The sequence below is a fragment of the Callithrix jacchus genome, chromosome 14, assembly GCF_049354715.1.
Source record: "Callithrix jacchus isolate 240 chromosome 14, calJac240_pri, whole genome shotgun sequence".
Lineage (NCBI taxonomy): Eukaryota > Metazoa > Chordata > Mammalia > Primates > Cebidae > Callithrix > Callithrix jacchus.
Window position 1 is genome coordinate 23,451,607 of NC_133515.1, and position 25,748 is coordinate 23,477,354.

General features: G+C 41.5%; 1 protein-coding gene across 7 annotated transcripts in view; it reads right to left on the reverse strand.

Moving 5' to 3' along the window:
- Positions 1-207: 207 nt before the first annotated feature.
- The window catches only part of BCL2L11 (BCL2 like 11), a 93,491-nt gene continuing 67,950 nt past the window's right edge, over positions 208-25,748 (reverse strand). For all 7 annotated transcript variants that reach the window (XM_054244736.2, XM_008980271.5, XM_008980267.5 and 4 more), the window contains one exon: positions 208-21,257. In XM_054244736.2, the coding sequence (XP_054100711.2) occupies positions 20,970-21,257 (288 nt within the window). In that variant the 3' untranslated portion in view covers positions 208-20,969. The remainder of the gene's footprint in view (positions 21,258-25,748) is intronic.

The window sequence follows — 25,748 nt, forward strand, 5'->3', positions numbered from 1 at the left end:
AGATGACAGGAATTAAACCTAACCATATTAATAATTACATTAAATTTAAATGGCCTAAACAGCATCAGTTAAAGGCAGTTTGTCAAATTACATTTTTTAAAATTCTAATCCAACTATGTGCTTTTTACCAACCAAAACATGTGCTTTAAATATAGACATACATTAAAGAAAAGGGATGGGAAAAAGATACAATGTAAACACTAATAAAGAATCTAGTGTGGCTATATTAATATAAAAGTAGATTTCAACCAAAGAATATTATCAAGCATAGAGAAGGACATTTAAAAATGATAAAAAGGTCAATTTGCCAAGAAACCATAATAATCCTAAATGTTTGTGCAACAAATAACAGAACTCCAAAGTACATAAAACAGAAATTGATAAAACTATAAGGAGAAATTAACAAATACATATTTATATTAGATATTTTAATACCTCTCTCTCAATAAATACATATTTATATTAGATATTCTAACATATGTCTCAATAGTTGATAGAATGAGTAAATAAAAAAATCACCAATGATGTAGATGACCTGAACCACACTACTAATAAAATGTAGCTACTTGGCATTTATAGAACACATCATGCAGAAATAACAGAATATACATTGTTTACAAGGACACAAGAAACATTTGCCAAGATATAGTCTATATTCTGAGCCATAACAATGCATAATAAATTTAAAAGGATTCAAGTTAAACAAAATATATTTTCTGAACAATCTGGAATTCAAATAGAAATTATTAGCAGAAATCTATCTGGAAAATTTACAAGAGTTTGGAAACAAGTAATGTATTTGTCAACAACCAGGGGTAAAATAAGAAATCAAGAGGAAAAACAGAAAATATCTTGAAGAAGATTAAAATGAGAACACAATATATCAACACTAGCAGGATGCCACTATAGCAATATGTAGAAGGAAATATATAGCACTGAATTTCTACTTTAGAAAAAAGAAAAGCTCTCAAGCCAATGACAGCAGCTTGCACTTAAAAAATTAGAAAAGAAGAGCAAATTAAGCCAAAGTAAGCATTAAAAGGAAAATAATAAAGATCAGAATGAAAAATCAATAAAATAGAAGACAGAAAAACAATAGAAAAAAATCAATAAAACCAAAAGCTACTTCTTTGAGTAGATTAATAAAATTTAAAACCTCTAAGTAGATTGATCAGGAAAAAATTATTTAAGACACAAATTAATCAATATTAGGAATTATAGAGGTGAGATCACTCAGATGATCTATTTTATTAAAAAGATAATAAAAAATTGTTATGAACTTTATGCCTATAAATTGTAAAATGGATGAATTCCTAGAAAGGCACAACCTACCAGAGCTCACTCAAAAAGAAAGAAATAACCTGGACAGTCCTCTATTTATGGAATAAATTGAATGTTTAGTTTAAAATGAGCACATGAAGAAAATTCCAGGTTGACATGGCTTCACTAGTGAACTCTACCAAACATTAACAGAAGAAAGAATAACAATCCTTACAAACATTTTCTGAAAATTGAAGAGACGAGAATAATTTTAAATTCTTTTATGAACCTATTATTGCTCTGATTCTAAAGCAAAACAAAGACAACTATAGATGAGTAACTCTCATGAACATAAATGCAACATTTCTAAAGAAATTTACAAATCTAATCCAACAATATATAAAAACCATAAAACATGGTGAACAAGAAGGGTTTATCCCAAGAATGCATTGATTGGTTTTGATATTTAAAACCCAATCAATGTAAATCACTATTAACTACAAAATAAAAGCAATATCAAAATAAAAGATCATCTAACTAGATGTAGAAAAAAAAATTTGAAAAAACTCAACACCCATTCCTGATTAAAAACTATTAGAAAACTAGGAATAGAAGAACATTTCCTCAACCAATTGAAGGATACCTTTGAAAAACCTACAGCTAATATCATATATCATAATAAAAGATGGAGTTTTCTTATGCTAAAATCAGGAATTAGGGTAAAGTGTCTGCTCTCACCACTGTATTTAACAGTACTGGAAATACCAGCCAGCAAAACAGATAAAGAAAAAAAAATAAATGTCATAGACTGGAAAGATTTGTAATTGGCACAATTATGTATATACAAAATTCTTAGGAATGTACACTTCAAATACTAGAACTCAAAAGTAAGTTTAGCAACTGTATTAGTTTGTTTTCATGCTGCTGATAAAGACATACCTGAGACTAGTCAATTTACAAAAGAAAGAGGTTTATTGGACTTACAGTTCCACATGGCTGGGGGAGCCTCACAATCATGGTGGAAGGCAAGGAGGAGCAAGTCACATCTTATGTGAATGGTAGCAGGCAAAGAGAGAGCTTGTGCAGAGAAACTCCTGTTTTTAAAACCATCAGATCTGCCAGGCATGGTTGCTCATGCCTGTAATCCCAGCACTTTGGGAGGTCGAGGCCAGTGGATCACCTGAAGTCAGGAGTTCGAGACCAGCCTGGCCAACATGGTAAAACCCTGTCTTTATTAAAAATACAAAAATTGGTCAGGCGTGGTGGCAGGCACCTGTAATTCCAGGCTTAGGCAGGAGAATAGCTTGAACTCAGAAGGCGGAGGTTGCAGTGAGCCTAGACTGCACCATTGCACTCCAGCCCAGGTGACAAGAGCGAGACGCTGTCTCAAAAAAAAAAAAGAAAGATCAGATCTCGTGACATCCATTCACCATCAGGAGAACAGCATGGGAAGACACACTCCTATGACTCAATCATCTCCCATCGGGTCCCTCCCACACCACGTGGGAATTACGGGAGCTAAAAGATGAGACTTGGGTGGGGACACAGAGCCAAACCACATCGGCAACATTGCAGAATACAAAAAAATATAAAATATCACTATATTTCTATGTACTAGTAAGGAACTGTCGGATGTTAAAATTCAATTTCTTACAACAGCATCAAAAATATGAAATATTCGCTGAGCTGTGGTGGATCACACCTGTAATTCCAATGCTTTGGGAGACTGAGATAGGTGGATCACTTTGAGGGCAGGAGTTCAAGACCATCCTGGCCAACATGGCAAAACCTCATCTCTACTAAAAATACAAAAAATTAGCTGGGCATGGTGGCCTGCACCTGTAATCCCAGCTACATGAGACACTGAGGCACAAGAATCACTTGAACCTGGGAAGCAGAGGTTGCAGTGAGTTGGCGCCACTGCACTCCAGCCCGGAGGACAAACTGAGATTCTGACAAAAAAAAAATAAAAGGAAGGAGGGAGGGAGGGAGGGAGGGAGGGAGGAAGGAAGGAAGGAAGGAAGGAAGGAAGGAAGGAAGGAAGGAAGGAAGGAAGGAAGGAAGGAGGACTTGTGAGTAAATCTGACAAAATATGTGTAAGACCTGTACACTAAAAATTGCAAAACATAATCAGAGAGATATACTCTGTTTAGCAGTCAGAAGACTCAGTATTGCTAAAATGAGAGTTCTTCCCAATGCAGTGTTGATCAAATTACTAGCAGACTTTTTGTAGAAATTGAAAAGCAGATTTAAACTTTATATGAAAGTGAAAAACAAAACAAATGAGCCAATATAACTTTGAAAAAGAAAAAAATTGGAGTTCTAAAACTATCTGCTTTCAAGATTTGTTATAAAGCTACAGGTGATCAAAATATTCTAGTACTAGCAGCAAGATAGAGGAAAAGATCAATGAACCAAATAGAGTCCAGAAATAGACACACACACTCAAAAATATGGACAACAAAATTTTTGACAATAGTGCAAAAGCAATTCAACAAAGAAAGGATAGCCTTTTCAACAAACGGTACTGGAAAAATTAGTTTCCTATATGCAGAAACAAACAGAAACAATGAAATTGGGCACAAACTTGCATCATATAAAAAGAAGTGATTCAAATGGATTGCAGATCTCAATGTAAAATCGAAAACTATAAACCTTTAGAAGAAAACATAAAAGAAAATCTTCATGACCTTGGGTTAGACAAAGTTTTTAGGTATGACACCAAACACACAATCTGTAAAAAATAAATTGATAAATTCGACTTTATCAAAATTTACAATTTCCATTCTTTGAGAGATACTATGAAGAGATTCAAAAATAAGCAGAGATTAGGAGAACATTTTTGCCAAGGACACATCTGATAATGCACTTATATCCAGAATATATAAAGAATTCTTAAAACTCAATGATAAGAAAACAGCCCAATTAAAAATGAAATAGACAAAGGATTTAAACAGACATTTCCTGAAAGATCTATGGATGGCAATAAGTACATGAAAAGACGTCAACATCATTAGGGAAGTGCAAATTAAAACCACCATGTGATACCACTACACATACTTTAGAATTGCTAAAATTGAGAAGACCATATCAAATGTTGGTGTGGATATGGAGGAACTGAAATTCTCATACAATGCTATTGGGAATGTAAAATCAAACAACCACTTTGGAAAACAGATTAGAGTTTCTTAAAAAGTTAAACATGCACCTAACACATGTCCCAGCCTCTCAGAAAAGAAAGCAGATATCCATACAGAGCCTTGTACATAAATCTTCATGGTACCTCTATTGGTAAATAGCCCCAAACTGGAAACAACTCAAATGTTCATCAACAAATGAATAGATAAATAAATTGTGGTATATTCATACAATCAACTATTACTCAGTAAAAAAGAGAAAAAAAGAAAAAATAATAATAAACATAACATGGATGAATCTCAAAAATAACTATATTGAGTAAAAGAAGCCAGACCAGAAAGACTATATTCTGTTTATTCCATTTTAATAAAACTATAGAAAATGAAAGCCTTTACTGATATAAAACAAACTAACAGTGAAGAAGAGAGGCCTGGGAGGGATAATTACAAAGACACATGAAGCAACTTTTGAGAATGATAGAAATATTCACTATATTGATTGTTATGATTGTTTCATGGATATATACATATGCAAAAACATATTCTACACTTTAAATGTGTGGATTTTTTTATGTGACTTACACAGCAATAACCCTGCTCAAAAAAGTAAGTAAAGCAATGAAGGGTACCAAGATTTTACTTGCATATGACTGCTCTCTATCTAGCCTGCGAACAGGTACACACAAAATCTACATCTTTATCTGGAGCTTGCCAGGCAACACCTCTGCAACATTATGCAAATCACTGTGAGAAATAGACAAGTATGTTAAAAACCACCAGAATATATTTGTTTTCACACACTTTTTTTTCTTCCCAGATCTGGGCTGTCTATTGTATGTGCCTGCCAGTTAACCCGACATGGGGCTTTCTACTTTGGTTTAAATAATCTGAAATTGAGCTCTGCCCAAGTTAAGTGCATCTGATGATTCATGTGCATGGAAAGTACCTTGGGTGACCACAAACTAGAGTTCCCTACAACTATGTCAATGTCAAAACTAACCACTGTCTCCCAGGTTGTTTGTTAAAAAAAAAAAAAAAAAGAAATCCCATGGTCTTCAATTTGGTCATTTAAAAATAATCTATAAGGTACACTTCTTTTCTGTTCTTGTGTTTCTTAACTTTTAAGATGGCTATTTTTTCACCCTGTAGATCTTGTTCTCACTAGAGAAGAATTTCTACATCATGCTCAGGCTCTTCTGATCTGTGAAAGGGCCTAGATTTAAGGGCTGTTCTTGACACCCTAAAAGTGCCAGGACAGGTCATTAAGGTGGTCTTGCCAGGACACACCCATCTAAAGCAGCAATCTGCCTGTTGGCCAGAAAATCTTGTACTTCTGCAGAGCCTTTTCCAGAATGAACCATATAATGGTGAGGTAGGGTAGAAAGGGTAAGACATCAGCTAGCCTAGGCTTCTAGAACCTCTCATCAGCTCCTGTTCCTTTGCATCTCTAGGAGCAGAGAAAGAGACCCCACCTACTGCATTTCTGTCCCTTGCTGAAAAGGACACTCTGTCAGAGAATCTTCTGGCAAACATCTAAGGGCAAAATCACCCCTTGTTATGGATAAAGCCCAGAGAGCTTCAGCAGCTAACATTCCCTGGGACTCACTAGGACAGGGCACAGTAAGGATTTGAACCTAAGCCAGTCTGGCCAGAACGCCCATAAGCTTTCCTTAACTCAGTGTGATACTGCTTTATAATCACTTTTATAGCCACCAGTGGATTTCACTTATCAGTATTTTTCAGGTAATTGATACTTTAGATGCTCAGCTGCAAGACATATGCAGTTTTCATTGACATCTTTTGGAGAAACTGACAAACCTGGACTTGACTTAATGCCTTTGTAACCTTCCAAGATGTTATATAACTCTGGATAGAAGGCTGGGCCTCCACGATGTCAGGAATGTTGCATTCTTATCATCCAGATTTCCCCACAGATAAAACCATTTTTCCATAAAGTCAAGGAGGCAGGCAGATGCCCTTGCCATGAGACTTTTTGGGCTAGAGTAACAACCTTGGACTTCGCTCTATGACAGGGTTTTACACAGGTAGTAGTATGAACATCCTTCAAGAAAGAAACCTGAGAGACCAGGCCAGAGTCCACTGCAGTAGCCGGCAAAGAGAGGATGGTGACTTGAACTTTAGTAGAGCCAGTTAAAAGGAAAGAAATTGAGACATTTAGAAATGGTTTTAGAGGTAGAGTCAGACTGGACCTGATAAAGGACTAGAGGAGCAGAGTGAGGATAAAGAGAACAATGACTGACTCGGAAGATTTTGTCTTGAGAAACTTGAGAACCCAAGACAGGGTGAAATAAAATCACATGTGGGAAGATCTGGTGCTTTGTTTGGACAACGTTGGATGTAAATGCTTGTTGAGTCTAAGTAGAGTAGGCCATGGCATAGATGAATGTGGGCTTGGGATGGATACAGACATTCAGGAGTTGTGAGCAAATAGAACATAAAGCCATGAGAGTAGAAGGGGTCACCATGAGAGCCAGTGTGGCATAGAGAAGAAAAGGGGTGGTACATGACCACTGGGCAGAAAAGCCTTTAGAGCAGAGGCAACAGGCATGACTAAGAAGACTCAGAAAGAGCATTCAGTACAGCAGGAGGAGAGCAAAGAGTGTACGATATTCTAGAAGCAAAGAGAATAAAGGGCTTCAGGAAGGAGCAGTCAACTGTGTCAAATAAGATGAAGACAGACAAGTCCCCTGGATTTGGTAGGAATAAAGAACAGCAGGCTGCCATACAAATGGTTCTATCTAAGCCATCTAAAAGAATATTGTTTATTCTCCATATATTTAATAAATACTTGCCATATGCCAGGTATCCTTTCAAGCACTGAAATGCAGAGATTCATAAAACACAGTCTCTGCTCTCAAGGAGCTCACAGCGGTGAGGAGGAAACAGGCAATAGTGAGTGTTCTCATTGCATTTGTGACCCCATTGATCTTGCAACAGCCCCATGCATCAGTTATTGCCATTATACATTTTACCGATAAGGAAACTGGCAGGGAAGGGTCAAGCACCTTGGGTATTTGACAGCAAAAAACCAAGGCTTTGTGGTAACATAAAACTTCAAAGTAGTAATTCACAAAGGTGACTGGGAAATGGAAGTAACCAAATACCTTTGCACTATGAGGACGAGTTCATCGGAAATACAGATGGCCTTAGGATGACCCTGATGCCTTCTTGTCCAGGTAGTATAGCTCCAGACAAAATATCTGCTACCACTCACCCAAAAACTTGTCAGGTAAAAATGACTATATGTATAGTCAGTTGATTTTTGACAAAGGTGCCAGAGAGTTAGAAAGGAAAAAGGAAGTTCTTTTCAATAAATGTTGCTGGAGCAACTACATATCCATATGGGAAAAAAAACTTAACTCCCTACCTCACACCAAACACTAATATTAACTTGAGATGCATCATAAACCTAAGTCTGAAAAATAATAGCATAGTTCTTCCAGAAGAGAATGTGGGAGAATGTCTTCATGATGTTGAGGTAGGCAAACATATTTTAAGACACACAAAAAAACAATAGGCATAAAATTTGTAAAGAGATGAATGGAGCTTCATCAAAATTAAATTCATGTTTATTAAAAGGCATCATTAATAAAGGGAAAAGGGCAGCCACAAACTGGAAGAAATTCTTTACTATACACATACCTAACTGAGGCTCAAATTTATGTTATATTATATATATATATATATTATATGAAGATATGTTATATATATATTATATGAAGAACTCCTTCATATTGATACCCAGTGTCTTGATTGCATGCCCCCAAATCAATTGATTCTTCTCTTTCAAAATGCATTCCCAAAAGGATGCAGACTTTTGGAAGCCATGCAAGTAGAGACGGAAGTTGTTCCAGCTTTGGAAAGGGCCATTCTGCCTGAGGAGAGTGTCCCTGACAGGCAGAGGGAAGATGTTCCTGAAGCCATGCTAATTCCAGGGGGATATAGAATTTGGGGCCTGGGAATTTTTAAAAATGAAAGCCAGTTAATAGTTTTGTTTTTCTTTTAACATGACAGACAGAACAACCAGCAAGACTCCAGGCTTACCCTGACATTTTTGTCAAGTATACTAGTCACGGTTCTCCAGAGAGACAGAATCAAAAGATGTGTCTATATACAGTCATGTGTTGCTTAACACCACGGATACATTCTGAGAAATGTGTCCTTAGGCAGTTTCATTGTTGTGCAAACATCATAGGCTGTATTTGTACACACCCAAATGGCATAGACCACCACACACCTGGACTATGTAGTATAGCCTGTTGCTCCTACGCTACAAACCTGTACAGCATGCTACTGAACTGAACTGGCAATTATAACACAATGGTAGGTTTATATGTCTATGTAAACATATCTAAACATAGAAAAGGTACAGTAACAAGACAGTATAAAAAAGCAAAAATTGCACAATTGTATAGTGCACTTCAGTGAGTGAATGTGAAGGCCTAGGGCATTACACTGTGAACTTAGGCTACACTAAATTTCTAAAAATATTTTTTAAATAATAAAGTAGCCTTAACTTACTGTAACTTTTTTGCTTCATATACTTTAAACTTCTTTTTAACATTTTGAATCTTTTGTAATAACACTTAGCTTAAAACAAAAACACAAAAATATTTTCTTTCTCTATATCCCTATTCTACAAGCTTTATTTTTCTATTTAAAAATGTTTTTCTTTTTAATTTTTAAACTTTTTTGTTGAAAACTAAGACACAAACACGCATTAGCATACACCTACACAGGGTCAGGGTCATTAATATCAGTATCTTCCACCTCCACATCTCATCCCACTGGAGGGTCTTCAGGACAAAAACGTGCACAGAGCTGTCATCTCCTATGATAAAAATGCCTTTTTCTGGAACACTGCCTGAAAGACCTGACTGAGGCTCTTCTTGAGGCGGTGTCTCTCTTTTTAGAAGTATGTCCATAGCAGCTTGCTTGGTTCTTTTCTCACCATAGACTTGTTTGTAAGCAGATAATGCATCATGAACATTCCTCTCTGTTCATAAAAACCTTTCAGTGTCGGGGGTCACTTTTTCAAACTTTTTAAAAAGAAAAAGTTCAGGTCAGCAAAAGCTTCTGCCAAATGCTTCACTGTGAATATTCTTGGGGGTTCTTCTTTTCTGCATTTTCTTTTCTCTTACTTCTTCTTCAGCTATGGGTTCTGGTTCCAGTTCAAACAGCTCCTCATTAGTCAAGTTTCTCAGGAACCATTGTTTGCCATCTCAACCACGGCCTTGTTGAGTAATATGTTGTGCTGGGATGTCATGATGGCTACGAAATCACTAGGTGATAGGAATTCTTTAACTCAATTATAATCTCATGAGACCACCATCATATATGTGATCCATTATTGACCAAAATGCTGTTATGCAATTTGTGACTGTATATATAGGTATATGAAGAAAGTTATTTTAAAGAATTGGCTCACATGATTATGAAGGCAGCCTGGAGACCCAGGAAGAGTCAATGTTGCAATTCAAGTCTGAAGGCCATAGGCTGCAGAATCTCTTCTTGCTTAGTTTTTTATTTATTTAGTCTTTCGACTGATTGGATGAGGCCAATCCTCATTATGGAGGGTGATCTGCTTTACTCAAAGCCCATCCATTTAAATGTAAAAATCTCATCCAAAACACCTACAGAAACATCTGGAATAATGTTTGCCCATATATGACTCTTAAAATGAACCATCATACCAAGTGTGCTATTGACCTGCCTCCACCAAGGAGAGACATGATCCGAGACTAAGCAATTTTTAAAGTTCGGATGCAGCTATGAGCAACACAGCAGTGATTCAGCAAGCTCACAATATCTTTACCAGGCAGCAAATGTCTTAAGTTCAAGCAGATTGCAGCTACCAGGAAAGACACTTCTCATCCTGCGAGATGTGCTCCTGTGGCTGAAAGACTGTGTGAATTAGGCAGATTAAGGGAAGGACCAATTCATGTAGAGTCCTGCAGTCAAGACAACTGGATAGTCAGTCTAGTGATGCCAGCTCAGAAAAAGAATATTAAAGTATAGTGAAGACAAAATTCAATTTAACCTGGTTTCTAGCAGCACACCAACAAATAAGGAAAAAGAAAAACAGCTGCAAAGAAGACTCAAGAAGCCCCATGGAGAAGGTACTTTGGGATTCAATGCATGCTTGCTGATGGTGCTGTCTTTAGCGGACACCTAACAGTGATCCTCACGTGCACTGTAGGTGTCTAACGCATGCGAAATAAAAGTGGTATTACGAGCTGCTTGCCAAATTCCATTTGATATTATATCTCAGAATTTTCTTCATTTTCTGCAAATGTAGCTACTATAATGGACCTTAAAAATGCACAAATGGGGCGGGGCATGGTGGCTAATGCCTGTAATCCCAGCACTTTAGGAGGCGGAGACGGGCAGATCACTTAAGGTCAGGAGTTTGAGGCCAGCCTGACCAACATGAAGTAACCTCGTCTCTTCTAAAACTACAAAAATTAGCCAGACGTGGTGGTAGGCACTTGTAACCCCAGCTACTCAGGAGGCCGAGGCAGGAGAATTGCTTGAACCCTGGAGGCAGAGGCTGCAGTGAGCCGAGGTCACACCACTGCACTCCATCCTGGGTGACAGAGCAAGACTCTGTCTCAAAAAAAAAAAAAAAAAAAAACCAGCACAAATGGTATTCTGTATCTGAAAATTATTTGGATTAACTTTTGATCTTTTGCCTGGTTAAAGAATTAAAATTCTTATCTCAGATCAGGCTTAAACTATATCTTATTTCTTCTCATCATAATAGAATAAATTAGTGTCATTTTTGATACTTGATTGCCTCAAGGATTTTTTTTAACACAATTTTGTTTCTTATCTTTTGTACCACTCACTTGAAAACTTATGGTCTTAATGCAAATAATCAAAAGTAATAAAAGTATAACTCCTAGTAATTTCCATATTGCTGCCTGTAGAAAAGTTACAAACATCCCAATTTATTCTGGCAAGAAAAAATATTTTAATAAGCAAAAGACTTGACTGACCAAGTGCTTCAAAAAAGAGGATATTTAAATGGCCAATAAACACATGAAAATGTTCTCAAACCATTATTTGTCAAGGAAATGCACATTAAAACCACAAAAAGATACCATAGCACACCCACTTAAGTGTCTAAAGAGATTGACTATACCAAATGTTGAAAAGTAAACAGAGCAAGTGGAGCTCTCACTGCTGGTAGAAATGCAAAATGATCCAGTAACATTGGACAAATGTTTGGGATTTTCTAGCAAAATTAAACATTCACCTCTTGGATCACTCAGGAATTCTACTCCAGGTTTTTATCAAGGAGGAGTATGTGCAAATATCCATCAAAATGCTCATAAGCTTTATTTGTAAAAGCTAAAACAAGACACAACCCAAATTCCTATTAAATGTTTATCTAGACACCATCCAAATGTCATACAGTCATGCACTACATAATCATGGTCCCATGAAATTATAATGGAATGAAAAATTCCTATCACCCCAGTGCACACTGTTTATGAAGGCTACAATAACATCCTGCGCCTTCACATTCACTCACCACTCACTCACTGACTCACCCAGAGCAACTTCCAGTCCTGCAAGCTCCATTCATGGAAGTGCCCTATACAGGCATACCATTCTTATCTTTTATACCGTATTTTTACCATACCTTTTTTTACTTTTAGGCATTCTTACCATTGGGTTACAATTGCCTACAGTATTCAGTATAATAACATGCTGCAAATGTTTGTAGCCTAAAAGCAAGAGGCCATACAGCCTGGGTGTGTAGTAGGCTGCACCACCTACCGTGAATTGTGCTAGTACATTCTACGATGTTCACACAATGCAAAAGTACCTAACGATGCACTTCCCAGAGTGTATACACATCACAATGAGACATGTGACTGTCACTGTGCAGACACACAACGGAAGACTACTCAGCAATGAAAAGGAACAAACTGCTGACACACAAACTTGGATGAATTTCAAAAACATTCTGGATGAAAGAAACTGCTCAAAAAGAATGTGTACTGTATGATTCCATTTCTATGATGTTTAAGAACAGGTAAAATTAACCTGTGATGATAGACATCAGAGTAGTGGTTACTCCTGAGGAGGGGGGTTTACTGGATGGGACAGGAGAGGACTCTCTCCTCTGGGTAGCAGAAATGCTCTGGATCCTGATGTGGGTGATGGTTGCCTGGGGCCATACATAAATAAAACTTGCTTTTTACATACAGATTTTATTCTATGTGATTTATATCTTAATTTTTAAACTGTAGAGCAAAATAAAAAGGAGAGCAGGGAGCTATGCTTTTTCCATTTTTCTCCCATGTGCCAGAAAGGAGCACTTCTGGAGGGGCTGAGGCTACAGGAAGTTAGAGAACTCCCACAGGTCCAGAACCAGCTTAGAACCAAGGTCTGAATGGTCTTTCCTCCAGCAGCTTGGAGGAGGGCCTCTCTCCACTTGACAGAGCAGCTCAGTCCCAGCTTGGCAGCCTACAAGTGAAAACAGCTTCTCTGTAGAAAGTACTAGAATATCCATGCCCTCTTTCACAGCATGCCTGGCTTCCTCCATCAGCCTCTACAGGTGTCAGAAGGCATCGATAGCACCCTAACCACAGCCCTGGGGACTCTCCATGCCCAGCCATAATTCAATGGCACCAGGGTGACCCCTCAGTGGAGAGGCAGGCTTTCTTTGAGACTCTGAACAGTGACCCAGAACCACTTGCCCCTGCCTGTCTTTCCAGGCAGACTGGGAGATGGTGGCATTGGGGACCATTCTTTCTTGGGCTACTCTGGCCCAAGCATCTAATTAAATTCTCTCTTTCCCATCCACTGATTCCATAAGCCCCAAAGTAAGTAAGATTTCTCACTCCAAGTGGAGGGGCTGCTCAGTCTAGGGGGCTATGTTCCTGGGTTCAGATCCCTCCTTCCTTCCTCTGTCCTCCCCACTCTCCTCAGCTGTACTTTCTCCTGTGCTCACTTTATTCTCTAGATTTATTTCTTGCCTCATCCTTACACTCTCGAGTTCAGAGTAAGAGATCTCTCTCTCAGGGCTCACACCAGTTGCCCAAAGAGGACTGTAATTGGGCCACTTCAGGACTAATCACTGTGGCTGGGGGCATAGATTCTCTGGCCAGTCAGGTGATGGGCTCACCCTTGGCTGACAGTCCTACTCCCTGCAGCAAAGGAAGGGCAGAGTCAAAAAGAAAGCAAAGCCACACATGTGGAGAGGTTACCAGTGTCCATCCAGACACCCACTTCACAGACAGGCAGCCAAGGGCCAGAGCCCAGCTACTGTAGTCCTAAGTGGTAGAACTGAGCTTTGAGACCAGCTGTCTGTCAGGTGTCAAGGCGCAGAAACTGGAAACTCCCAGAACCCTGTCTGCCTCCCACTTTCATGTAAGGCGACTATAGCCCTGTGCTCTACAGCTTGTGGCACCCTCGCTCCACCAGGACAGAAGCCATGGAGCAGACAGAGTCCCAGTCCAGACCACACCCCTGCCCCCCTGCCCAGCTTTCCACAACCCATACTGCTATCACTGGCAATCACAGTAGGAGGGTTTCTCTCTGTGCAAACAATGATACTGATCTGGCTCTGGGTGAAGTCAGGGGGACATGTTCCCTTCTGGAGAGGGCTGTACAGGAAGGATTTCCCTGCTGTGAGGGAAACACGGGGCTGGGAGAGGGGCCCTGACATATCACACACAGACCTCTTCTTGTCTTCACTCTCTGGAAAATAGAAGTTAGGGGGCAGCGGGGGGAAGTGGGGAAAATGGGAGGTGTTCTCCCTGTGTTTGGGAAATTGGGCCTGGGAAAGGACCCCTTCAGACAGCACCCAGCTGCCCTGGCACTTATGGCAAAAAGCAGGTAGCTGCCTTTTCTTTTATACCCTGCCCTCAGACATCAGCTGACAGTGCCCATCTAGCAGTGTGACAGGGTCTTTTCCTCCCATCCTGAAGCCTGCAGAAGCATCCAAGCTTCTGAGGACATTCCCAGCACAGTCCCTATTCCTGGTGGGAGACACACAGGGGAAGGTCTGTGCTGCAGGGACCATGGAAGGAAACAATTTGGAGAAAGCCTTGTGAAAGCGGTGACTCCTGAGCTGGGATGTGAAAGATAAATAGGAATTTTCCATGCGGTGCGGCCTGGGGACAGAGCATCCCAGACAGTGGGATTAGCAATGTCATGAGGTGTGGTCCTGGGAATTGCTGGCTCTTTGCTACATGGGAGATCAAGGTGAGGCCTCCAGTGGAGAGACAAAAGGAGAGGAGGCAGCAGGCAGACCTGGCAGGGCCCCCAGGCCATGCTACTCCCCATGTCTGAGTCCATCTCTGTGACTCTGCCATTTCCCACCATCCAAATCGCTGTTAACCTAACACTGTTCTTCAGACCAGCAGAGAAGTAAATCCATTTAATTCCACTACCAAAAATGAAAAACCATGTTAACTTGTCCTAAATAGAAGATGACCACAAAAACCAAAATGTCACTATTAAAATAAACAGCATCCACTTGTATGCCACCTAAAGCTACCTGATGTGTCACACATCATATTTTGAGAAACTGCCATGAGTGACAAGGAGCCAAGAAAGGATTTTCAACAAGGAAATTGTATGATCAGATTCGTGCTTTGAAAAGACCAGTCTGATGAGAGGGAGTCAAGGCGCTGGAAGAGGACCAGGCCAGAGGAGAGGGCAGTCCATCAGCTGTCTATTTTTACAAACCCTGTACAGAGTTGTTCTTTTTTATTTAGTTGTCCTTGAAACTAAATTCCACATAAAACTAAATTGGGCATCCCTTTCTAGAAGCAGCTCGGTATCACTAGCAACCTGGGAATGGTGGAGATGGCCATTTGTTATAAAGCACCATTTGGTTATGAGTGGCCGACTTGAGTCTCACCTGGCCCTCACTTTCCTCACTTTGAGGGGGGAGTTCAGAATCCGGGTTTCCTTACATCTCTGGTGTAGAAGCCAGGAACCCCCCTGCTCTTTTCAGGGCTGAACTCATCCAGAGGGAAGTGGATATGGTGCTGACTGTGGTTATCTTTCCTCTACTGGAGGGATTGAAGCTAAGCTGTCCCATGGCACCTGGCTCGTGGCTGGCCCTGGGCATGTCCAGTTCATTTATTGTCTCCAGCAGTAGCCGAGGAGTGACGGCCCCATATGCAGGCCTGAAAGCCAGGGCAACTCCCAGGGTTCATTGCTGCGGTGGCTAACTTTATGTGTCAGCTTGGCTAGGCCATGGTACCCTGTTTGGTCAAACGCCAGTCTCCATGCTTCTGTGAAGGCATTTTTTAGATGTCATTAATATTGAGATCAACAGACTTCGAGTAAAGGAGAGCAGATTACCCCTCTAACATGGGTGGGCCTCATTCCATCAGTCAAAGGTCTGCAGAGAAAAGACTGAGGTCCTCCAAGGAAGTGAGAATTCTCCTCCAGCCTACGACACAGAAATCCTGCCCAAGATTTCTAGATTTAGGATCCAAGACTGCAACATTAACTCCTGCCAGAAGTTCCAGCCTGTCAGCCTGCCCTGCAGCTTTTAGGTGCTCTCTCACTCTCTCTCCATTCTATTAGTTCTCTTTCTCTGGAGAACCCTGATTCATACAATTGCTATAACCTGGAGTGAGCCACAGCACCAAGTGTTTTATTGTCATTGTTGCTTTTAATCTATTGCCACCATCCCCAAATGTAGTGGTTAAAAACAACAGTCATTTTATTATTTCTGTGGGTTGACTCCTTGGCAGGTTTCCTTTTTTATGTGACATTGGCGGGGGCTACAGTCATTTGGGGCTCAACTGGGCTGGAGCCTCTAAGAAGTCCCCCTTGATGTGGCTGATGGTAGGTGCTACCTGCTGGCTGGGACCCCAACTCATGCTGGGGCTGTCACCATGGTGCCCAGGTTCTCTTTCACATGCCTCTGTATGTGGCCCAGGCTTCTTATGGAGGCTGGGGCCCAAGGGAAGGAAGAAAGCAGAAGCTGCCAGTTCACTTAAAGGCCTTGGCTTAAAAGTCCCAGAATGTAATTCTATAGGATTTTCGCCAGCAGGGCAGTTCCAGAGCCAGTCCAGGCTCAGGGCCAGAGGCAGAGTGGGCATGGGGTAGATTCCACCTCTCAGTGGCTAGTGGCAAGTGCATAGAGGAGAGAATGAATGGACGGTGACCATTTTTAGAAACTCAATCACATCAAATAGATTTCCCCTTTTTGCCTTGAGAAATCCAATGATACATAAACATTGTTATGTTATTTATGTCAATTTGGGACAAATATATTTATTTGCAATGTAGTCTCTGTTCACTTCCAAAGAGGATACGCAGTAGCTTTGAATGAATGTATTACAGAAATATATTGTTTCTATCAAGATAAAAAAGCTATTAAAGACCATGCAGAGGCAGGAGAAAAACTGAGTGTGTCTTTAAGCTTGATGAAAGTAGTTTCTGCCATTGTGATTCTAGCTCACAAAGCTCCTGTATCTACTGGAAAATGGAAGTCCAGCTTTACCAGCTTGTGAGCCTTGACTGAAGGGAACCAGGGCTTGCCAATGGAACCACCTCCATGAGCCACAACTGCTATTATCATTAACACTATTGTATCTATTTTTTGAGAGAGATAAACTTTTCACGTGTTACATTAAAAAAAAAAAAAAGACTAGGTGAACAGTCAGGAAGTAAAGCAGCATAACAAGCAATCCCTTAAATTCTGATCAACCATCCATGGAGGACATTCTTCTTTGCCCTGGGCCTGGGAAAATGCAGCATGTTCCAGAGCAAAAGTCTTGAAGAGGGAAACTAAACCAGTGAAATCCAAACCAATGTCCTGGCTCACTGAGGACCCATTAGAGCCAAATCCCTGGAAGTGGACAGGCTCCCATACTTTTCAAAAATTCCCCTGATGATTAATGAACAACCAGGGGTAATAACCAGTGGCCCAGAGGAATAAGTAGCGCAGTTGTCTGTATGACAACTGGCTCAGGTCTATACTGAATTCTCTGCTAGGCAGCTCCTCATAAGAACTGTTGGAGATGGTTCGTACCCATCAACAGGTAACAACTCCAGACTCTGCCGGAAGTTCCAGGCTCTGAGTTCCCAGACAATGCATGGCACTCAGTCCAGAGTTGCAGGTGGAAGAGCGGCAGTAGGAAGGCCGAAGTCAATTCAAATGTGTTAACCAAAACAGGAAACATGAGTGAGGTGATTGAGAGTGTGATTTTATCAATACTTTCATTGTTGAAAAACTCTTGTTTTTTAAAGATATTTTCAAAAGAAGTCCAAAGTTTACTTTTCATTCCAAATTTATGTTCCATCTATACTTGCATTTGGAGAAAGATTGAAACAAAACACAAATACTTTGTAGCAATGTTGGAGTGTCATGTTCTTTGCAGAAAGACAGAAAAGAAAAGATTTTTTTTTTTTTCTTATCAAGAGACACTGTTTCCTCAAGGAAAAAGGGCATCAGTCCAAGCACTGGTTTACTCAAAAAGATTAGTAAGGAAGAAGCATCTTTTGTCTGTGGTGACAACATGATATCCCCCCACTAGTAAACTCACTAGTACCTAAGCAGTGTGAGGCATTTTCAAAGTTCCTCCCTTTTCTAGATCCAAGAAGGCTCTTGTGCACATCTGCAGTGTTTCCATGGCAAATCCACTGTGTATGAAAATTAGACCCTTCAAAAAACAAATTTACTCGTCAGTAACCATCATCAGCATTTTTTTTGGTCCCATGAAAATTGGGAACAAAATTAAAGGGCTCTTGATCGAAATCAATCTTTCTTTTTGGATAAAGCTGTCAGATATACTTTCCTTAATAAGTGTTGGTGAAGTGACCTGGATGAATATGCTAGTTTTCCATTCCACAGATACCATGCACCCATGAAAACACTGTAGAAAAATATTCAAGAACATGGAAAGATGATCACTGTAGAATTCTGAGCAGAAAAGAAGTATATTACAAAAAGTATGCAATGCAATTGTCCCATTTTGCATATCTAGCTAGCTAGCCATCTGTCTTAGCCCATTTGAGCTGCTATGACAAAATACCTCAGACTGGGGCATGTATAAACCATAGAAATGTATTGCTCATAGTTCTGGAGCTTGAGAAGTCCAAGATGAGAGTGTCGGCATATTCAGTTCTATGAAGGCTATCTCTGCTTCATAGATGGTGCCTCTTGCTGCATCCTCACATGGTGGAAAGCATGAACATCTAGCTCCCTCACACATCTTTTGGAAAGTGATGAATTGTAAGGGCTCTGCTCTCCTGGCTTCTTCACCTATTGGCATTACGTTTCAAGGTGTGAATCTTGGAGGTACACTTTCAGACCACAGCACTATTTCTTGTCCTACATACATACATGCATACACAATACCTTTAAAGAGGTACAGCAAATGTCCACAGTAGCCATCTCTGAGTGTTTTATTTACACTTTTTGTTTTGTGAGACAGAGTCTCGCTCTATTGCCAGGCTGGAATGCAGTGGTGCAATCTCCGCTCACTGAAACCTCCGCCTCCAGGGTTCAAGCAATTCTCCTGCATCAGCCTCCCAAGTAGCTGGGACTGCAAGAGCGTGCCACCATGCCCAGCTAATTTTGGTATTTTTAGTAGAGATGGGGTTTCACCATGTTGGGCAGGATGGTCTCGATCTCTTGACCTGGTGATCTGCTGGCCTAGGCCTACCAAAGTGCTGGGATTACAGGTGTGAGCCACTACACCTGGCCTCCTTTTTTTGTTTGTATTTATTTTCTAGGTTTTGAAAAAGAGCTGTGTGAATTCTTGTATAAGGCTAACATTTAAAAAAAAGACCACAAGAGATATTGAAGGAGCTAGATCCCCAGGGCAATAAACCAGCTAGCACATCTGCCCTACTGTGATTTGAACTCATAGCCTCTCAGGCAAGCAACACCACAGGGGGAGCCTCTTGCTCCCACACCCACTCCAAGCACAGATGTGAGGGCATTTGGCAGGACACATCCTATGGGCTGTAATGCTTAACCATAGTTATGGAAAATATTCTTGTTGTTTTTGAGACTCTATTTCTCAAGAGAAAGCACAGCTATAGAATTGGCAGGTTCAGAATTAGACACTGGAATAGGTGGTCCACTTAGGCCAGGAGATCAAGAATCCTCCACCTTGCATCCAGGCAGGACAGAATTGGCTACCCTAGCAAGCTAGCCCTTAGTGGCCCTGGAAACAGATAGCTTTCACTATTTAGCTTTTATCTGGAGGAAAGTTTGTTTCTGCGAAGGCATAGTTGTGGCCTTCTGGAGATTGACAGGGTTGTATGGTGCCCCTCACAGCCCAGTCTTCCTCGTGCTCTGCCTGACTTTCCTCTATGCAGGGAGGATCGAGAGTGCCGAATGGTCAGGGACTGGGGTCCGAGGGTTCTGGGTCCAGTGAGGGACATCAGGCAAGGCAAGCCCGCACTTCATCACCTGAAAAAGGGGATTTGTGAAGTCTCTGCAGCACTAAGCTGTATGAATTAAATGTGTGCATGGAAATTGCCTGAGTGCCCTGCCCCTACTCTTATCAAGCCATGTGGCTGCTAGAGTACAGAAAAAATATACATATTAGGTAACTTCTTCATGGGTTAGGATTTTGATGTTTTGCTTACTGTGTCCTAGTGCCTAGAATGGTGTCTGGCACAGAATAAGCATTCGATAAACACATCCTCATTGAACGCATGAATCAATAAAGGAATGGAAATTGCTAGAAATCAAAGAAGCCCATATAACAACACCACCATGTTATCATTTTGTATTTTAAGCCACCAAAAAACCCCCCAAGAAACAAAACAACAGCTTACTGGTTTTTAACAGTAAGCTGTGTTTTGTACTTACAAAATACAAAAAACCCTGGTGAAGTTTTATGGGATCTGGCAGGTATCTACTATTGATGGCAACATATATCAGTATAACTTTTTTGGAAAGCAATTTAGTAATAGAGTCATTTAAAAGTTCCTACTCAGTAATTCTAGTTCTGTAACTTTATGTTAAACAAACAGTCCAGAAAAAAAAATCACATGCAGAAAATGTTCATTGAAAAATAACAGTGAAGAAATGAATGCAGTCTTAATGGATGGTCGAACAACTTGTGTTTACTGAGGCCTGTGTAGCAGGGTGGCAAAGCAGTGAGTTTAAAAAGCAGGAAGTGGAAGTGTTAGTATATAAGGAGGCCACCGGTTTTGGGTAAAGCCTGGGAGGATAGAGAGTTTATGTATTTTTTTCTTCTAATTTTTGTCATCACAATCTTTTTAACCAAAAAGAACTCAACCAAATCAGACTGGCATACATTAGGCCTTGCCTACCTCAGAGGCTGGGTTTTCAGATCACAGTAGGGTAGATGTGCTAGCTGGCTTATTGCCCTGGGGATCTTGGCTCCTTCAATATCTCAGCTTTTTTCTTTCTTTTTTTTTTTTTTTTTTTTACCTTATATAAATAAGAATTCACATGCCTCTTATCCTGTAGGCACAGGTATGGCAGCTATACAAGGCACTCAAGCATATTACATGGGTCCCAAGAGAAGGATCTGCCATCACTGCCCACTCTTCCAGTTCTGAGAGGACCCTCAGCTCCTGCTTTCATGCCACTGGAGAGTGGAACCATGGCAGTTTTAAAGCAGATTTGACCACGGGGCCACCGTCCTTGAGAACCAAGTACAGCTGTGGGGTCAACATCATTTGGCACCATCTGGCCACAGATTGGAGAATATTACCAGAAATAATTCTTTGGGCTTTGGCACAGCAAGTATTGATTGAACGATCTCTGATTGTGGTCCAGTAAGCACTCTGGCTGGCTTTCGATGGTAAAACCGGGAATGCTTCAAGACACACTTCCTTCCGATGGCAAAAGGGCAGTATCCAGTTTACCTATAAGGGTAATCAATCAAGCAGAAATCAAATCAGCTTACTAAAATGTAAGGACAGCCCCCTACAGAAAGCCTCGGATTCTTGCTGATTCAGCCCAGAGGTTTCTTAATCTTGCTGAAATCACCTGGAGAGCTTTAAAAATCATCTATCCCTGATTCCCCCTCCCAGAGACTCTGAGTTAAATGGTTTGCTGAACAGTCCAGGACACCGGAAATTTTTAAAGCTCCCCAGATGGTTTATATGAGCAGCTAGGGTTGAGATCTACTGTCTTTGGTATCAGTGGCAGAGATCCATATTGAGCGCACTCAGATTGAGCCCATAGATGGTCATGATCTCTGTGTAGAGCCAGAAAGATAAGAGCCCTAGAGGTAAGGGCTCACGGAGACTGACAGGCTGGGTGCAGTGTGGCTCTCCATCACTCACTGGCACTGCAGCCTCGGCCCAGTTGCACACCCCCTCTGAGCCTCCACTTCCCCATCTGCAAAGTAGGGATGGTGACCATGCTGCCAACCTCACAGGGCTGTTCAGAATATAATGAGACAGTGTAAAAGGAGGCGGGCACCTCAGGAGGTAAGATCACAGCTGTTCTCATGGAGTGTCCAGGCATCCTGAAAGATGCCAGCATCTTTGAATTCACAGAGCCGTGTCTACACCGCCACTACTCTTTATGGATCTGATGGAGAGCCACACATCTCCAGCTTATCTATTAAGCAACTTAGATACCCAGTGAATTAGTGGGTGTGCAATTTGCAGAAAATAGGAAATGGAGGGAGTGGAAATAGAAAAGACGTTGATATGCAACTCTCCCAAGATCTCCTCTGAAGGACTTTGTCTTAGTCAGTCGGGCTCCTATCACAAAAATATCATAAGCTGAGTGACTTCAGCAACAAACATTTGTTTCTCACAGTTCTAGAAGCTGAGGAGTCAGAGATAAAGGTGGGGGTCCTCTTCCTGGTTGGTAGTCAGCTGTCTTCTCACTGTGTCCTCACATGGCAGAAGAGGCAAAAGTGAGCTCTGAGCCTCTTTGATAAGGACACTAATCACATTCATGAGGACTCCACTCTCATGACCTCTTTACCTCCCCAAAGCCCCACCTCCAATACCATCACCTGAGGGGTTAGGATTTCAACATAGGAATTTATGGGGACACACAAACATTTAGACAGTGACAGAGTTAATTCAGGTATATTTAGCAAGAATTTAGGCCCATCCTCAGAAGATAATTCAACTCGTTTAGGAGTAAAATTATCTCCTTTAGAGGGCAGAGAAGCAGAAATCAATAAGATTTCTGAGACGCACCCAAGTTGAAAGCTCCAGACTCAAGACAATACAGGAAAATTGCCCAGGGCAGAACTGGGACCTGTACCTTAAAGAGAAGATAAATTCACAAATACGTAGCATCCTCGAGTGAGCTTCTCACTCCCTGAAAGCCCTGACAGTCATAGAGTGATTCCAGGGAAAAGGAATCTTCATTTGGTCACTTAAGCTGAAGAGCAAAGCAGTGAACATACATTTTTAGGAAATGTGTGACGGTTGCAGGCCACAAAGATACTGATCTCTTTCCCTACCCCTGAAGCAGGACTGAGACTTCATATCTGACTAAAATTAACTGGAGAATCACATCCCTGTCTCTGGTTTGGCCTAGAAGGGACTGGCCCTTGGCACTGTGTGGCCAACAACCACTGGAGGCTTCTTGCTTCCTGGTTCAGCCACAGAAGTGGCTGTAGGTCAAGGCCATGCCAAGGACATGTGGTGGGCAGCCTGTCCCTCTCCCCACCCTCCCTCTGCCTGCCTGTCTACTGCAAGCAATCTCAAAGTTGTCTTTGGGTTCTGTCTTGTGTTAAGCACACACATACATCTCTCCTTTTTTTTAAGGTGTGTGTAGTAACCATAGAAACCGTCTTTTGCACTCATTGTGTTTTGGAAAAAAATCCCTCTTGTGTGTATGTCTGGCTTATGTTGTCTCCACTGAATTGTGGGCTCTCAGGGGGAAAGGATCTATGTCTTGGAGGGGAGTTTGAGAAAGGCTCCTTCCTTCCCCCTGCAAGCGGGGCCAAGGCTCTGGCTTCATTAGAACCAACACTCAAGGAACTCACAAAAGATAGCCAAAAACTAGACACTCCACCCATCCACCCTGCTTTGTGGGATGCTTGGTATAAGCTGAGATTCTGGTGCAGCAACTCATTTAATCCTTGTCACAGCATCCTGATTCCACCACCACTATTATCTCCATTTTAAAGATGGGGAAACTGAGGCACAGGATGTCTAAGTAACAAGCCAAGGTGCCAGAGTTACTGAAAGTGCAGGACCCAGAATATAAACCCCAGCCATCAGCACCAGAGCCCACAGTTGTAACCACTCTACTAGGCGGCTGTGCTCCTACATGGGGTGGAGCTTCTAGGGGTCCCTGGCCTGGCTGGCCCAGCATTCCCTGGGAGATTTGACATGCAGATGTCCTCATACACCCCTTCTGAATCAGAATCTGAGGATACTTGTAGGAATCTCTAACTGATTCAATATGGCATGCCACATAAAGGTAATTAGCATTTTTAGGACTAAAGCTGGATTATAGCTTCTGCACAGACCTACCTGGACCCAGACATGTTCCTGAAAAGACCTGAGTATATAGCAACTGTGACCTGTGAATCAAAGCCCGAGGCTACTAGGGGAGCCAGTTCTGGGAAGATCTCTCCAACAGCTACTTACAGAGCCCAAGAGCTCCCCAAGAGGCATCTTTGCCTCAAAGCACTTAGCTCTGCCATCCAACACACTTGTATTAAGCCTTTTCAGTTTTGTTTGTTTGTTTGAGATGGAGTCTCACTCTGTCACCCAGGCTGTAGTGCAGTGACACGATCACTGCTTACTACAACCTCCACCTCCTGGGTTCAAGGGATTCTCCTGCCTCAGATTCCTAGGATTACAGGCATGCGCTGCCATACCCAGCTAATTTTTATATTTTTAGTAGAGACGAAGTTTTACCATGTTGGCCACGCTGGCCTCAAACTCCTAAACTCAGGTAATCCACCTGCCTCAGCCTCCCAAAGTGCTGGGATTACAGGCGTGAGCCACCACACCCAGCCTTTTCTATGGGCTAGGCAAACTGGCATGGTATGTGCTCAACATGCAGAAGATAGGCAGCTCTCTGGTTGTACATGGAGCTCCCAGCGCAATGTCCAGCACATGGGACAGAGCAGAGCAGCTAGGCTGCTGACTGGGTGGAGAGAACACCTAGGACAACTCTGGCAGTCCCGCAAAGCCTACTTTCCTCATACTTACCATGCATGTGATGATAATAGTAAAGGCAGCTTGGTCTGCTTTACAAAGTGGGAGGGAGATTGGCCAGTTTGGCCATCAGCATTAGAAACTCTCCATATACTGAGTGATTTGCCACTTCTCATTCCACCTACCTGGTGGTCCTGAGGGGAAGAGAATTTCATCTCCATTTGATGAAGAAGGACGGTAAAGGGTAAATGCAGACCTGAGATTCACACCCAAGTCTGCAGACTGCAAGCAATTTTCCCTGTACTGATAAGTAGGAGAGTGGAATGAGGACAACAGTGACTGGAGCCCTGCCCTGCGGGACCCAAGGCAGGAGGGCACAGGCCTCCGGGCTCTGGGTTGAACACCCTGGGGCCTGGACTGAAGGGGGGAGAAGTTAGTGCAGCTGGAAGTCAGAACAGGTTTGCAAAGGGTAGGGCTGGCCTGACGAACCCATGGTACACTGATGCAGTGTGATAATGAGGGTGATAATTTTTAAAAAGAATACCACCTCCATACTCTAAAAACATTTAAAAAAATGTATTAGCCAAGATGACTGCAATGAGATCTTCTATCCAAATGGGCTTCTCACTCCTTCCAAAGAGTGGTGGGGTTCATTGTCCATCCCCTTGAATCTGGATGGAACTGCAACTATGGCAGAAGTGACATCATGTGACTTCTGAGGCCAGGTTATGAAAGGCAGTACAGCTTCCTCCTGATCATATTGGGACACTCCCATTTGGAACCCATCTGCCATGCTGTTAGGAAGCTCAGGCCACATGAAAAGACCATACAGAGGTGTTCCAGCCAACAGCCCCAGCTGAGATTTCACTGACAGACAACATCAACCACCATCCACCACCATCCCTGTCAATACAGAAGCCTTCAGGTGACTCCAGCCTAGCCTGACCACAACTACAAAAGGGACCCCGGGTGGCCTGTCTGAGCTCAGTCTGCCCCCAGAACTATGAGAGCTGATAAAAAAGGACTGGTGTTATGGTTTAAGCTACTGAGTTTGAGATGGCTCGCTATACATCAATAGATCACTAGAAGAGAAAAATCCACTTTAATTTGGGCTTAGGCTAAAGTGAAGAACCTGGGCCAGGTAACAATTAATTTTCTCACTTTCAGTACTGTAACAATGCTTAGAAGCTCAGTAACTATTTATAATATTTTAAATTTATTTTTGTTGGATTTGGAAGAAAAGTAAATGCAATTTGATTTTGCAAAGAG